Source organism: Rhynchophorus ferrugineus, unplaced genomic scaffold (assembly GCF_030347505.1).
Source record: "Rhynchophorus ferrugineus isolate W39M unplaced genomic scaffold, kcgeb_rfMv2 rfM1, whole genome shotgun sequence".
Classification (NCBI taxonomy): domain Eukaryota; kingdom Metazoa; phylum Arthropoda; class Insecta; order Coleoptera; family Curculionidae; genus Rhynchophorus; species Rhynchophorus ferrugineus.
Window position 1 is genome coordinate 54,877,197 of NW_027472580.1, and position 15,332 is coordinate 54,892,528.

Sequence of the window (15,332 nt, forward strand, 5' to 3'; positions counted from 1 at the left end):
TGCGTGACAATGGATGATACATGGCTCCCGCATTTCACTCCGAAGTCCAATCGACAGTCATTCGAGTGGACTGCATAAGATGAGCCCACTCCAAAGCGCGGGAAAACGCAACAGTCGGCTGGTAAGGTTATGGCGTCTATATTTTGGAGCATGGAATAATTTTCATTGACTACCTTGAAAAAGGAAGGACCGACATTACATAGCGTTATTGGACCGTTTGAAGTACGAAATCGCCGAAAACGGACGCATTTTAAGAAAAAGAAAGTGCTGCTTCACCAAGACAATGCACCGTGTCAAAAATCCATGAATTGAGCTTCGAATTGCTTTCTCATTTACCGTATTCTCCAGATCTGGCTCCCAGCGACTATTTTCTGCTCTCTGATCTCAAAAGAATGTTTACTGGGAAAAAATGTTCGTCGAATGAAGAGGTGATCGACGAAACTGAGGCCTATTTTGAAGCAAATGACAAATCGAACTACAAAAATTGTATGGAAAATTTCTCCCGATTTTTCCGTCAACTATCGATCGATTTTCAAAATTCTTTTTCTTGTTCGAAAGAGTGCACTTGCGAGATGGTTCCATTAGAACCAAGTCAGGATTTAATAGCGAAATCCGGAGAAATCGAGGGAAAACCTAAAATTTCAAAGGCATGCACAAAGTTTTTACATATTTTTTTATCTAAAATAATCAGATATTTATGTATAATGTAATTGCTGAACTGATGTGACAGAAAACCGATCGTTCAGTGTAAAAGCCATTCAGTTTGCTTTTTAAGCACTAACCCTAACTAATTATTTTTCTACTCGAAAGAGTGCACTACTGAGGTGGTCCCATTGGAAACAAGCCAGGATCTGATGGTGGAATCCGGTGATATCGAGAAAAACCCTCAAATTTCAGCGGCATGTGCAATGTTTTCAGATATTTTTATCTAAAATAATCAGGTATTTGTGTATAATGTTACTGCCGAACTGATGTAACGGAAGATGGATAGTTACAGATATTAATGAAGCGGTATTTTGGGACATGACTATTAGAATTTTACAAACATACTTAACAATTTTATTCATTTATGTCTCCGACATCTTTAACACCTATATCTGGAAGCATATACGATACTTCTTTTAAAATTTGTATCGTATTACATTGCGTCGAACATTTCTCATATCTTAGATAGCAATTTATTATGTATAATACGATACTTGGTTTATTTCCAATTAACCAATTTATTTTTTATATTTCAATTCGAGTCCCTTCTTGGGAAACTTGGGTCCACAGATTTTTATTATGCATATCAGGATCCAATTATATATATCCTAACTGGCGTTTTGCTGGTTGCTTCTTTGAAATATTATTGAATATTACCGTATTATTAGCTAATGTTGCTGATGGCGATTGTATTCCATTTATAAAATTTCCAAGGAATATCTGATTTAATTTATTTTATACTAGAGTAGACTCTCTACTTGTTCTATAGACTAAATATTCTGGCTGAGATGTAAAAGTTTAATAGCTAAATGCATTGCTTCGAAAACATTTTCTGAAATTGTCAGATGAGTTTCTTTCTTCATTGGCTTTTCTCGATAATGCTTGTGATTCGACGCAGCTAGTCAATTGTTGAACATTTGTTTATGAAACCAAACTAATGTGCAGGTATTAATCCGTTATCTATTTTTCATCATCGGTTAAAACACATTTCATAAATGACCGGGTTTAATTACCTTTAGCGCTGAACTCATAGAGAACCAGTCGAATATTAAATTAATTTTGTGCAAAACTCTATTGTTATTATTATTTAGCTCCAAGCCAATATTGACACTGAGACAATGTTATCAACTTTCATTCATCAAATACGTCTTTCTGTTCTATTTTTCATGGAAAAATGAACCCAAACGAATACAAATGAACCATTTCCGCGCAGCAGGTTTCAACAAAGAATCTTCACCAGTCACAGTAGAAATATAGGTCAACTTTCACTTTTTTGCTTCAAACAATAGCATTTTCCACACTTTTTATAAAAATAACGTTAACCACTACATCACTGGCTGTACTGTTCGTTCAACACTATTCTAATAGAAGCGATAGCGATGCCGAAAGAAATATCGATATTTTTGTTAGCAGGATTAAAATTTTATAAAAACCTAAAAATATCTGGCAATTAATTTTTAAAGGGTTATTAAAAATATACCAAATTTTTTTTAATATTAGATATATAGGTGTTTTTAAAAACAGTTTAATTTTCTAAAATTATGAATTTTTTTATTCTATTTCTACGAACCAATGGGACAACTTGGTATATTTCATTTTCTTCAAGGTATAATTTGAAACCGGGATATTCCGGAATGTCCAACAGTATAAAAGCAAGCGATCTATTAATATATTGCGTTGCCTTCTTCTTTCTTAACACCGGATTTCAAACCAATCACAATACCGATAACATATTTGCGGCTACCTAGTAAAATTCTACCTTGACACTAAAATATTACTGATAAGCAATCTTTACAATAGGTTTTAAACATTTTCTATATAAACACCAGCTGTCTTAAGCCTTCTCGCAATAGCTTATTTTACTTAAGTTAGCATCACCTGTTCTAAAAATAATAAATAGGTCTCATCTGCTGATACCTTTATATTAAAAAAAATACAATAAAAATTATCCTTAAATAACGTAATTGAGTTCAAAACTGGAATAGAACAACATAAAAAGGTAGTATTGACGCAATAACGTATACTGAACGTATACTTGAAAATTATATTATTGACAGCTATCTAATTTTGAAATATAACGTTTTAAATCAGATAGCTTTAGATTACGAAATAGCTGAGGTCTTCTTTTGTTAAACAATAAAAATTTATAAAAACAATAAAAATAAATAATAAAAAAATATAACATTTCAAAGATTATATCATGATTTGTTTTCATTATGTGCAGATTTGCAAAAAACTATATATATTGTTATACAATATATTTCAAACAATATAATTACAATACAAAACACATTGTTTATAAGTTCTAATGAAGAATACGTATATAAAAATCGGTTAAAACTGCAACGAAAGTTTTACATATAGCCCGGTACAAGAGATAAAAGAAGCATTTTTGAATAGTGCAGAGGTCACAAACAACCTGATAAAATACTGACCGACAAATTTAGTACCCCGAGTATTCGATCTGCTTTTATCATATTGTTTTGTTTGGAAATATTCAAAACACTCTTGAACAAGATGATCTCCAAACGTAGACACGTTGCCTGCTTCGTATATTAGTTCGCTCTACAAATATGCTGGATTTTTTAGTAACCCTAACGTTGTTTAATGTGACACTTGTGTTCATTCCATTCCTTGTCCTCAGTTTCTTTGGTAAGTTAAATTCTAGTTTGTTATATATTTGTATATATTCCTAATAAAATTTATTTAGAAATTCAATAATTTATATGCAAATGTGATATGTTAAATAAATTATTATGTTATATTGAATATTAATAAATTTTTGTTCGTTAGCCTCCTTAAAATTCAAGACAGGCCAATTGGGATAAATTTAATTTTAATTATTTTAAAATTAATTTTAAATATTTGTGTGTCTAGGGAAGGTGTATATGGTGAGAAAATATGAAATAATTGTGAGGAAAATACTAAAACGAAAATTTTCCAAAATAAACTGTTACTGTCATTAATAGTTTCACTGTCACAAGAATCCGCATTGCTGTTGGTAGTTAAATATTTATCGGTACGTTCGGAAATTGATTTCCTGACTAAAAATGTTGAATATTGATTAAATCTACCGAAAACTATCATAACACCGTGATTAGAATATATACTGTATTAAACATTGAAGATAATTTGTTGCCACTATCGTTTAATACTTAACATTTTACACAAATGTAGATGTTTTTGATACACATACCGATTCGATAACGTGAAAATAAATTGATGTCAAATATGATATAACTATGTTCTAACAAGATTTCGATCGAATTGCAGCGAGTAAATATTTACAAAGAATCGAGTTGAAATCTATAGTGATTGTTTATGGTAAAGCATACTTTATATTTCACATTTCTTATTATTTAGTCACAAATTTAGTATATTTACTTTTAATTGTAAGACGACCTGATTAGGTCGTTGAGTCAATTAGATATGCGACGAGCTACCTTACGTGCTAACTGCACTGATGTCCAGCGAGAGGCAGAAAATGATAATGGTGGTATTAGTATGTCACAATTGATTTCGAAAGTGACAGGAAATTAAATGTATATTTTATATAATGCAACGAATTCGGACACGTCAAACAGAACAGCGAGCACGACACAATGAAACTAACCGATTCAGCAGACGCAGTGCGCCTTTGATCCATAAACGAGCAGTATTAATTTTCAATCGAGAAATGGATTTCGGAGCCAACATACCAGTTTTACAGCAAATCAGTCTAAATACAGCGGTAAATCTAGTAGGCTATATTCTGCCAGCGGAAAATTGCCACAAACACTACTTGGTCGAAATTCAAAAATATGATAGTTTTTCAAGCCAGTTTTCAAGATATTATGCCATAAAAACAAAAACTTATACAAATGCAGATACAGGAAAAAATGTGTCACTTCGTAGATGACCCGATGAACATCGTATCACCTAAAACTAGTTTGAAAATTTTTCACAATGACAATAATAATAGCCACTTCGTCAATTGTCGATGAAGTAAACCTTCTCACATGCTCTGGCAGCATATATATATATATATATATATATATATATATATATATATATATATATTTGTATATTGGGTCTTTCTTTTCGAAAAGAATGCCCCTGAAAGCTGATGTTTTCAAAATATTATGATTTTTTAATGAAATCTCTATATATAGTGGAACTATATGTATGTATATCTCTATATTTAATGTTTTTATAGGCATTAACCAAAGTATTTTATTTATTACAATCATATTACCTAAAGTTATAAGTATGAGGCTCTCGAATTATCAACCAACTATGAGTCATTAATGAAAATAAGTATCACTGGAAATCAGTGAATAACAATGAATACTTATAGTGAATATAAAGTGTAAATGAAAACGATAAATTAAAAAAATCTTGAAGAAAAAATGTTGTAAATTTAAATTGAAATCATCATGAGAGAACACATGAGTATAGAATAAAAAACTAATTTAAAAGAAAATATTTAATAATACCAAATAATATGTAAATACTGAAATAAATATTTCATAATAGATCATAATTCAGTAGGTTTACCTAATGTTTTGTTATTAGGACTACAATTATTTAAATCTATATGGTTGAGTTGTATATCATTTCTTCATCCTGATGTGGAATTTGTTGCATACTCCACAATAAGGACACTTTTGGATACACACCGCAATCAAGGAGTTATCGCTGTTCTCTTGACGGTAAAAGGAAAAGAAAATCCCGAAGCTATTAAACGTCATCTACATGTTAGTATCAAAGTCATTCATTTAACATATAGGGGACTATTATTAAATATCAATTTAATTGTTTTAGGAATTAGTAAAAAGACGAGATAAATCTGGCAATCTCACTTTTCCGAGACTGCAACAAAGCTTAACCACAAGATGCGGTATATACGCGTGGTTACGGGGAAAATTCGATTTGGATCAACATGTCAATGTTGCCAAGTTTACCTACAAAGGAAGGGCAGTTACTGAATATAACATACAGGTTAGTTTACAGAACGTTATAAATAAAATATACCGATAAGAGATTCCAATGTAGAATCTACTTACAAACACATTTTCCTCTCAAATAGCGATCGTCTTAGCATAACGCTTACTATTTTATATTATTAACGTAATATTAATTTATATGCCATATTAAATATCTTTCTATTATTAATTTTCAATTGTAAATTAGGAACAAGACTTCCATAAAGTTTTATTAAGTAATATTTAATATCAATTTGTAATATTAAGTATATAAATAAGACATTGAATATATTATTTATATGTAAAGGAATAAGCGATGATTTTGTTTCAAACAAGTGCTATAATATATAATATATATCAATGACTACAACTACAAACATATATTTTACGATTAACCATGTAAGATGGCCCTTATAAGTATGAATAAAGGGAGAAAACCACAATCACTGAACCATCAGCTACGAAGAACTAAAACTGAACAATGAAGTGAATACTGAAAGAATAGTGACAAAAAACATTTTTACTGAATAACAGAATACTAATGATGATTTATTAATCACTGAGCTATGGAATTTTATATAATAATAGCATTATTGTACTGGAATAACAGTTAAATCACTAACTAAAAATTGATTTTTTTGTTAATTATAGTAAATGAATATGTTGATAAAGTGTTTTGTTGCAAAAAACCATATTCAGGCCTTTAATATTAGAACATTGTATGGAATGTTATGGAAACGGTGATAAGAATTATTGCAAGTTTTCTATAGGAATATGTAATTCGAAATAGTTACTAAATATTTACCTCCTGATACATAACCATGGCAAGTTATAATAATACCGACCTCTGAAGATAACCATTATATATTATTCCGAACACAACATGTATATTTAAGCGAAGGCGTCAGAATACTAAAACATTGTAAAACACAAAAAATATAGCTTCAACTTGCTTTTAAAAAGCTGAAATATTGTAATGGCAAAACAATCAATCATTATTTACAAAATATAACCATAGAAAACAACAAATACTATACTGTGTTATAATGACGAATATTATAATAAATAAAGCCTTACCATATTTGGGAAATATTAAAATAGATAACTCTGTTTCAACAACTGTATTATCCAAATACTGTCAGTCACACGGTAGCATATTATTATTTTTACTTAATGAAATGAGAAACACTACTTGTTGTTACTGTTTGAAGCTTACATACGAACATAAACTCTAGTTTATTGCACTTATTTAAATGATTCGAAGTTTCACACTGGTTAACGATAGCATGGACAAGAGAATTAATTAAGATCAATGCTATAATATGCCGGAAATTAGAAAAAAGATGTAGAGTCACCCTGGTCTTTTATACCCTCTGACCCCATGGCAACAACACTTGCGCAATGTCCCATAAGTTCCTTGAATGATGAAAGCATACTAGTGTAGTCACTGTCTATAGTTACGTCATTCCATTTATTATTATTCTGATAACGTTAAGGTATGGTAAGACCGCTGGGATTGACCAAGTGACAGGAGAAATCAGAATCAAAGGTGCTGAGGAAAATGGTTTCAAGGATTGCGCGATCTGCTCATGATCAGCGTGCCATGTTGAAAAAGGCAACATTTTACTAACTATCGAGAAGTAAGTTTCTTATCAATTACCGGAAAAGAATTTATAAAAATCATGTAAATAAGACTTCAAAGATCACGCGAAGAAACAAGCCGAGAAGAGCAATCAGTCCTTGACAAAAACGCGATTGAGTAAGTAATATTTTCGGGCTATCCAAGTTGATGTCTCTCTATTGCTTTTCAACATGGTATTGAACAAAATTATACTAAGGGTCTTTAAAAAGAAACATGGTGTTCAGCATGATTTCGCAAGATACTTGGCCAATCTGATGTTCGTTGATAATATTATCTGATACGGATATTGCTCTCTCTATTCCTCATGATATAGTTCGCATTTCGGAGCCATATGGGTTTAGAATAAATTATAAAAAGACGAAATATTAACAATTGGCATATTAAATGCTATTGTAAATCTCAATGGAAGCCAGTTGGCGCAAGTGCAAGAATGATGAAGATCAGTAACACAGGAGAAGAAATTGACATTTACTGCTGAAATAACAAGATAAGAGAGCCACGCTGCAGGAGCTCTTACTTCTCTAAGATGGTGCTTATGTAACAGCAGAAATTTAACAATTAATGTTAAAATTTGACTCTTTCGAATGTTCACACTGACACCCGTAAACTTGCGGTTTTTCAAATTCAATACTTAAAGCAAATTCTACTTGTTTCTTTCCGAAATCGTAACTTGGCTATGGCTTGGATATATCTGTTTTGTTTTACTTTTCGGATGGAAAACGTAAAAAATAATTGCGAAAGAAACATGGATCATAGGAGATTGCTTAAGGTTTAATACTATAAATATTCATAAACCTAGCATTCACGGCAACATAATAACCAACATTATTAAGATTTAGAAATTATTAATTATGAATTATGATCTATTAACAGGATTTCTCAATCCTGCATCCCGAAGAATCTTATACATATAGGCCTAATTAAATTAATGGAGGCACTGTTGTTGAATTAATTTACTACACTAAAACTTATCATAGATAACTAGTTATTATTATCAACTTACCTAGAACAACTCAAACATTACGGTCCTGAGTTCAGTTCTCTAGGTTATCATAATTTCAATACACGAAAGTTGCTATTTATATTTTGAGTCTAAAAATCGACAGACAGTAATTTATTAAAAATGGGTGTATTCTTTTTCAAAATATCCTCCATGATGATAATGTACTTTTGCATGCGCTTAAACAATCGTAACACTTTTTCCACCCTGATTGAGGTACCTCCAATGTTTTTATGCGTCGAAAAATATAGACCACGCAATTTATTCTTGATTTGTATGCAGGAACAAAAAAGCCATTTGGTGCCAGATCAGGGCTGTACCTTGTCAGGCTATACCTAATCAATCCTTTCGACCTTTTGGACAGTCAAATAGATGATTGTTTGAACTGATATGTGAGAGCTTTCATAGTCACGATGAAAATAATCCTTCGCTGCCGCTTATTTTTTCGTCTATCTGGCAAACAAGCGGTTGTGTACCATTCAGAATTCACCATTCCAAATTTCTCTAAAGGCATGGTTGTCATGTGTCCAATTATTGTGAAGAAACAGGATATCATTTGATTCGAACTGCTTTGTAAAGCATAAATCATTTTTGTGGATTTGGCTCGTCTTTGAAGACCATTAAAACGCATTGTTATTTTGTTTGGGGCTCATGCCTTTTAAAAACATTTTTTAAAAGAAAATTTCTTTTTTAAAAGAAAATGTACAAGTAGCGGTCAACGAGACCTACAAATAGACTAGAGACTGGAAAATACAGCTTAATAGCTCCGAATAATACAACAATATTGAGAGAAACTTAAGAAAAAAAAGCCACCCACTGTCTTGAAACGGATAATTCAAATAATTCAAGATCTCTGCCACTTGGATACTTGAATTAAAAATATTTTTTGATTCATTAAAATATAACAGTTATCATGGCAAAAGATGTATCTTTGTCTAAGACTGCAAAAAAAGTACAAGTAGCAGTCAACAAGATCTACAAATGGACTAAAGCCTGGAAAATACAGCTTAATAGCTCTAAATCTGACCATGTTATGCTAATTTCGCGTGGTGGCGAAATGATAAATACCTAATTATATCACTTGATGGATGCCCAATTTCTCAAGCAGAATCGGTTAAATACTACGAAATACATCTCGATTGTAGGTTAAATTGAAAACTGAAAAGATATGTTAGACAAAGCAGAGCAGATTAGACTCAAAGTCACCTGACTGCTGTACTGGTTAACCGGAAGATAATCTCAATTTGACCTAAAATCAAAGAGATTGGTTTATCAGTCAATCATAAAGCAACCATCAACTACAACAAATTAACTAGTAATCCAACGTAGCTAAAAGACAGTTGTACGATTAATTACCAATGTTTATCGCTACGTAACCAACGAAGAGCTGCACGATAACCTCGACATCAAATGAATACACGAAGTGATCCAAGATTTCGCCTTAAAAAATGAAATAAGATTTCAAAATCACAGCAACGTGCAAGCGATACAGCTACTGAACAACACGCAGGAAATCAGAAGATTGAAGCGAACCAAACCACACCAACTTGAGAAGTGTATAAATGTATTCTTAACTTTAGCTTAAGTAGATTAACTTTATTTTTATTTGGGAAATACATACTGATGTATTAATGCCATACTCGCCTTGCTTGTGTATTAATGTAAGTACAACAGAACAGTAATAATAATTTAATTTTATAAATTAAAATTCTACTAGGCATATCTAAATGTTGTCATGAAAAAAATATTTTCAAACTGAGACAAAATTTTCAAGTCACTGTAAACAACCCAATTTGTGAGCAAACGACAAAATGTTCTGAAGAAGTTTATGCTTATAAATATCCAACTTCTAATCGGAAACGTCAGACACAGAACGTAACAACACTTAGTGTTCAATCCACTTATAAAAATCATCCTATCCAGTAACAAGTCATATAAGCAATATTTTATGTTTTATATATTTTAAATACGGCAATATTTAATTATATAAAAAAAAACTATGATATTTAAACTGTAATAATTATCGTATTTTTTCTATAGGAATATGTGAGCGAAATTGTCACTAAATATTTACCTCCTGGAACATCACCATGGCAAGTTATTATAATTCCGACCTCTGAAGATAGCCATTATATATTATTCCGAATACATCATATACTTTTAAGCGAAGGTGTCAACGTAGGAGATCTACTTCCTCTTATACCACCAACTAGACAATCCAGGTAACAATAATTCTTCCTGTTCTATAAAAACTTTGCACTGTTAGGGTACGTAGCAATTAAATCTAGCACACAATTATAACAAATACACCATTCAAATTATTGTTTAATATTGACTATAAAATAACTATGTACATAAAAATAATTTAATTCTTACTTTAACAAATGTTGTACCCTCACGTTATATGAGTATACTTGTTAATAACAAGTTGAAAACAAAATAATCAATAAAAGTTAAAAATGTATAGCACACGGAAATTTAATATGGTATGGTGATAAAAGTCATGATAAAAGTGGAAATATTTCCGTTCTAAACTATAAATAAAATGTATTCATTACTTAGTATATATACATCGCAACATTTAAAACATTTGTTTGATTAGGTCTAATTAAATTTAAAAAGATAGATGTATTTATTTATTTGCACACTATAATAACTAAATCAATTATATAACAACTCTAAATTCGACTTCGAACTTTTAGAAGTCTAGCCTATAGTAGTTAGTGGTTTTTGTTCTCTCAGAAAGCCCAGACTGAAGCTAGTAATTTTTGTCATGTTGGTCTTGGTTCTTTCATGTAGCTAGTGCTTTTCTAGTTATTAGTCTGGCTACTCTATAGCTAGTAGTTGTTAATGTTTTAATTTTTAATCAGCCTAGCGTACAGTTAATAATTTTTAGATACTAGTCAAACCTTTTGTACCTACTCAATTGGTTGATCTTCGGCTGCGTTAAGAATTAACCGCCGCTTAATTTTATCCACGAATACTATGGTTTTGTGCCAGCTCTTACTTCGCATCTTTTGCAACACAACAATGATTAGGTAAAACTATATATACAGTCCGTTCAATAAAACAATTAACTCATGTCATCTGAATTGATGACGTCAAAACGTCGCAATGTTGCCGCGTCAACTCTGAGTATTCAATTTGGTTTTAACATACAACAAAATTATAAACCAAATATAATAATTAAAAAACTTTTCAATATAATTTATTTTTACATTATAGTACATCTAATTCCTTGTATTATCGATGGACTTAAAACTACAATTAATTAAACAGTAATAATAATTTGTAGGTTAGGGTTGTATTTTATTTATTACATTGAGCTCTTCCATACCACCTATGACTTAAGAGCTGTTTTTTAATGTAGTGTTATCCGCTGGAGGCCACCTAACTAACAATTGTATATCCAAGTAATATATTTTATTTTCCTTAGAGAATATTTACCTTTTACGCTTAGTTCATGTTTCCTTGTAAAGTCATTTTGACATCGCTGGTATTTCTCCTTAGTTTATTCTGTTACTACCTGTATACTTCTTTCTTGATAAAACTAGATGTTAAATGAAAATACTGTTCAATATAATTGATAAATAACATTCTTCCCAATCCTTATTCCATATCTGCAAAACTGTTAATATTCTTTATTTATCTCCTTATATTTTAACAAAATGCTCATGTATATTCTGAACAATTGCACACATATCTGTGCACATAAATCTTTCACACTCTACAATAAGATTTCCTACAGTAATCCTATATTAATTATATACTCACCTTTAGTCGTTTCCACTCTCATCACCCTGTCTTGAAAATAGTCAGCATTGAATAAAATTCCATATTCAGAAAGTTTCATTCGAGTGAATAATTGAGCTGTTAATTTCCTATCAATCTACTATTTGTTCACGATTCCATCATTTGTCAATTTCTTCTTCAATGTACCTGAGTTCATCCAAAATAAAAATGTTATTAACCACTCCTATTTCCACCATTAAGAACAATATATTTACAATGAATAACTAATAAATATTATGATTAATAAAACCTAATCGATTGTTATTCCAACGTTTACCTTTTTCCATCAACTTTTGTTATTTTAACACTATTTTTATTATCATTTGGCCATGGGTGATCATTGAGTATATTGGTCCCATTCTGAAATATCAATGCCTCATTTAAATACACAACAAGTCTCCCTTGATTTTATTACAAGCTGTTAAAAATTGTATTTTTTTAAAACAATGTCTGGAAGTTTTATTAATTTCCTTCTAGGAAGTTTATTAGTTGTATTTCGACATTCTCCTCTGAAATAATTGTATTAAATTATGTTTATATTAAAAAATTTCAGAAAAGCTCAGTGAGTAGTTTTTTTATACATTTCATATATTTGATCTCTGATAGAACTAACATCAGGCTGATCTTGCTTCGTAATGGATAAAAATATATAAATAAACTTTATGACACTTCACTATGCAGATAAGTTAATATGGGCTTTACCGATTTATGTAAGTACTAAGCTAAATTGTGTGTATATAGTACTATTTAAAGTACGTGTAGTAGATAGGTTAAATAAAGTTTTTGTTTATTTTTATTTAGTTATTACAACGATCATTAGGCTCATATGTTATTTTAAAATATCCTTTTTTGTGTTAAAAATATAATTATGATTATTATTTAATTTTTAGTGAGTTCCTTATTTATTTTTTGAAGCCGGTTCAATATTTTTGTTAAAAAGATTTTATTTTTCTCTATTTAGTGTTAGATATATACTCATTAAATTACAATACGGGAACCGCTATACTTAGCCTAGATTATTTGACAAATGTTCTAACTAAACAACAACAAAGAGTTACTGTCCGCGCCCGGAATCGAACCCGCGACCTCGGTTTGGAAGCTAAATGCCTTGACCAATACACCATAGGAGCAGTTGTCTAAAATATTTCTACGAGGCATTATATGCTAAAGTTGGTGCTTAAAATGCAAACTAAATGCCTTTTGCACTTAACGACTTCCGATTTTCCCTCATATCAGCTCAGCAATAACATTATTCACAAATATGTGATTATGTTAGTTCAGTATATGCCACATACTCTGCCTGAATAGCACCATATTTTTTATAGGAAAAAGTAGTGTATAGCAATACATATAGCATGTACATTAAAAGAAATCCAGTAAAATTAATTCACAGTTATTTAAGTTTAGAATCATATTTTTTAAAACACTATCAGTAACTTTATTCTCATTTTTAGCGCTTCAGCGTCGAAAAGCCCGATCGTAGATGTAATAAAAAAACCGGTGGCTTTGACAACTTTAAAGGAAAAATTAGCCGAAGAAATATCGAACTACTGGAATGAGTTTGTCTGCACCTACGAACCTCTTGAGAAACCAGAGCTGCTTAAAGAGACTCCTGGCATAACCCAGTTCCTAGCTATTACAATTCTTACTCTTATTTCAATAATAAAAGAGTGTAAGAAGGGATTCAGAGTAATTAAACCAGATATATTTTCGAAACTACGATATACTGTTTTAACAAGCTGCAATGAAAGTAGGAAACGTGGAGTTAGTTTCAAGAACTTTTTATGGTCGGTTCTAAAATCATTGAGCCCAAAGAATGTCATTCTCACTAGCTTTCAAAACTTATGGTTCTTTATGGTATTCGTTCCAATACGTTTACCCATTATGCTTTATGCAGAATCAGTGTCTTTATATTCCTGCTACACATTGAAGTATTGTCCTTACCCAAGAACAGTTGTTGGTATTTTGTTTACCTATGTTCCGCTGCTATACAATTCATTAAAAGAAATGTTGGAAATGCTTAAAATAATATTTCTAGCACCAAGAACAATAATACAAGAACTCCTCATGCAAGAAGAATCGTTGCAAACCATCACTCTATGTGGAAGAAAAGCAGTTGCTTGGAGTGATCCGGTTGAAATGAATTTTATCAAAACTATTGCACAGAAGCTGGGGGTATCAGAAACAGAAGTTACTCTATCAGCTAGTGCAATGTGTATTTCAAAATATTTCAGCCAGATTAACGATGCCATCCCCAACGAACTACCAATTACGATGAGAAATATTAATTCCCAGTATTTATTTGCTACTGGACCAAATATTAAGTCACGTGATTCTGTAAGCGGAATGATATGCCTAAATTTACCCATGGTAGATCCACAATCTGATAAAAGCCAGCTGCAGAATCTACAAGACCTCAAAATAAAATTCAAAACAACCATTGAAAAGCAAGGACTTTCTCATTTATTGACCTTACTTCAAACAAAATACGGAATTTTGACTAAATTTTTACCATCTACTATAGTCAGCATCTATTTAAAATATTTATCCAGAAAATATGTTGTAACAATGACTGAGGTTACTAATAAATACCCAAATGTTACTCAACGTACTCTATGGGGTCAAGAAGTTGTTAGTGCCATTTATTGGAGACCACCTCAAGCAAATACAAGTAAGTCATTTCTATATATAGCTGTTGTTTGCATACATAAATGTTTTATTTATTCTTCAATATATTTATTTTAGGCATCTCTCTTTGTATAAATGAATATGCTAATCATATGCGATTAGGTGTTATGTGTGATGCTCAATTAGTTCCACATCATCCAATATTAGTTCGCGGTTTTCCAGAATTTGTAAAGGACCTAGCTGATTCTGTACGAATATCTAATTAAACCGTTAAAAATATATCAAGCTGTTTTTATAATGCTCTGCTTTTTACATTTAAACTTTAAAAATAAATGTTTCATTAGTAAATATTTGTCAAATTAATTATCAACATCACAAATACAAACATATATACTTTAATATAACTTAGAACCGATTTTGTAGAATAGATTTGGTGAAGGTGCGGGTAATTCAAACAGTGGATTCAAATGAGCTGCTCTGTATTTATATTATACATACAGCTCGGTTAAAGCCACAACACGAAGTGTATTAAGATGGCGTAATCTTTATCCGGCTCCAGACTTGCCGAAAAAGCGATATTACATGCTTTAAATAGTTTTAC

At 30.9% G+C, this 15,332-nt stretch overlaps 2 protein-coding genes across 2 annotated transcripts in view; one reads left to right on the top strand and one right to left on the bottom strand.

The window, feature by feature from the left end:
- tzn (hydroxyacylglutathione hydrolase tenzing norgay) overlaps nt 1-15,332 on the bottom strand; it is a 249,104-nt gene that overhangs the window by 131,741 nt on the left and 102,031 nt on the right. The gene's annotated exons all lie outside the window — the stretch shown is intronic.
- On the top strand, nt 3,150-15,079 carry LOC143198492 (uncharacterized). Its single transcript, XM_076407746.1, has 6 exons — nt 3,150-3,357; nt 5,260-5,441; nt 5,509-5,685; nt 10,352-10,533; nt 13,558-14,774; nt 14,849-15,079. The coding sequence occupies exons 1-6, from the start codon at nt 3,279-3,281 to the stop codon at nt 14,995-14,997; spliced, it is 1,986 nt and encodes a 661-aa protein (XP_076263861.1). The 5' UTR covers nt 3,150-3,278; the 3' UTR covers nt 14,998-15,079.

Coding starts and splice junctions, on each gene's coding strand:
- LOC143198492 (XM_076407746.1), top strand. CDS start 3,279: ATGCTGGATTTTTTAGTAACCCTAACGTTGTTTAATGTGACACTTGTG. Junction 3,358..5,259: donor CCTTGTCCTCAGTTTCTTTG/GTAAGTTAAATT, acceptor TTTTGTTATTAG/GACTACAATTATTTAAATCT. Junction 5,686..10,351: donor TTACTGAATATAACATACAG/GTTAGTTTACAG, acceptor TTTTTTCTATAG/GAATATGTGAGCGAAATTGT.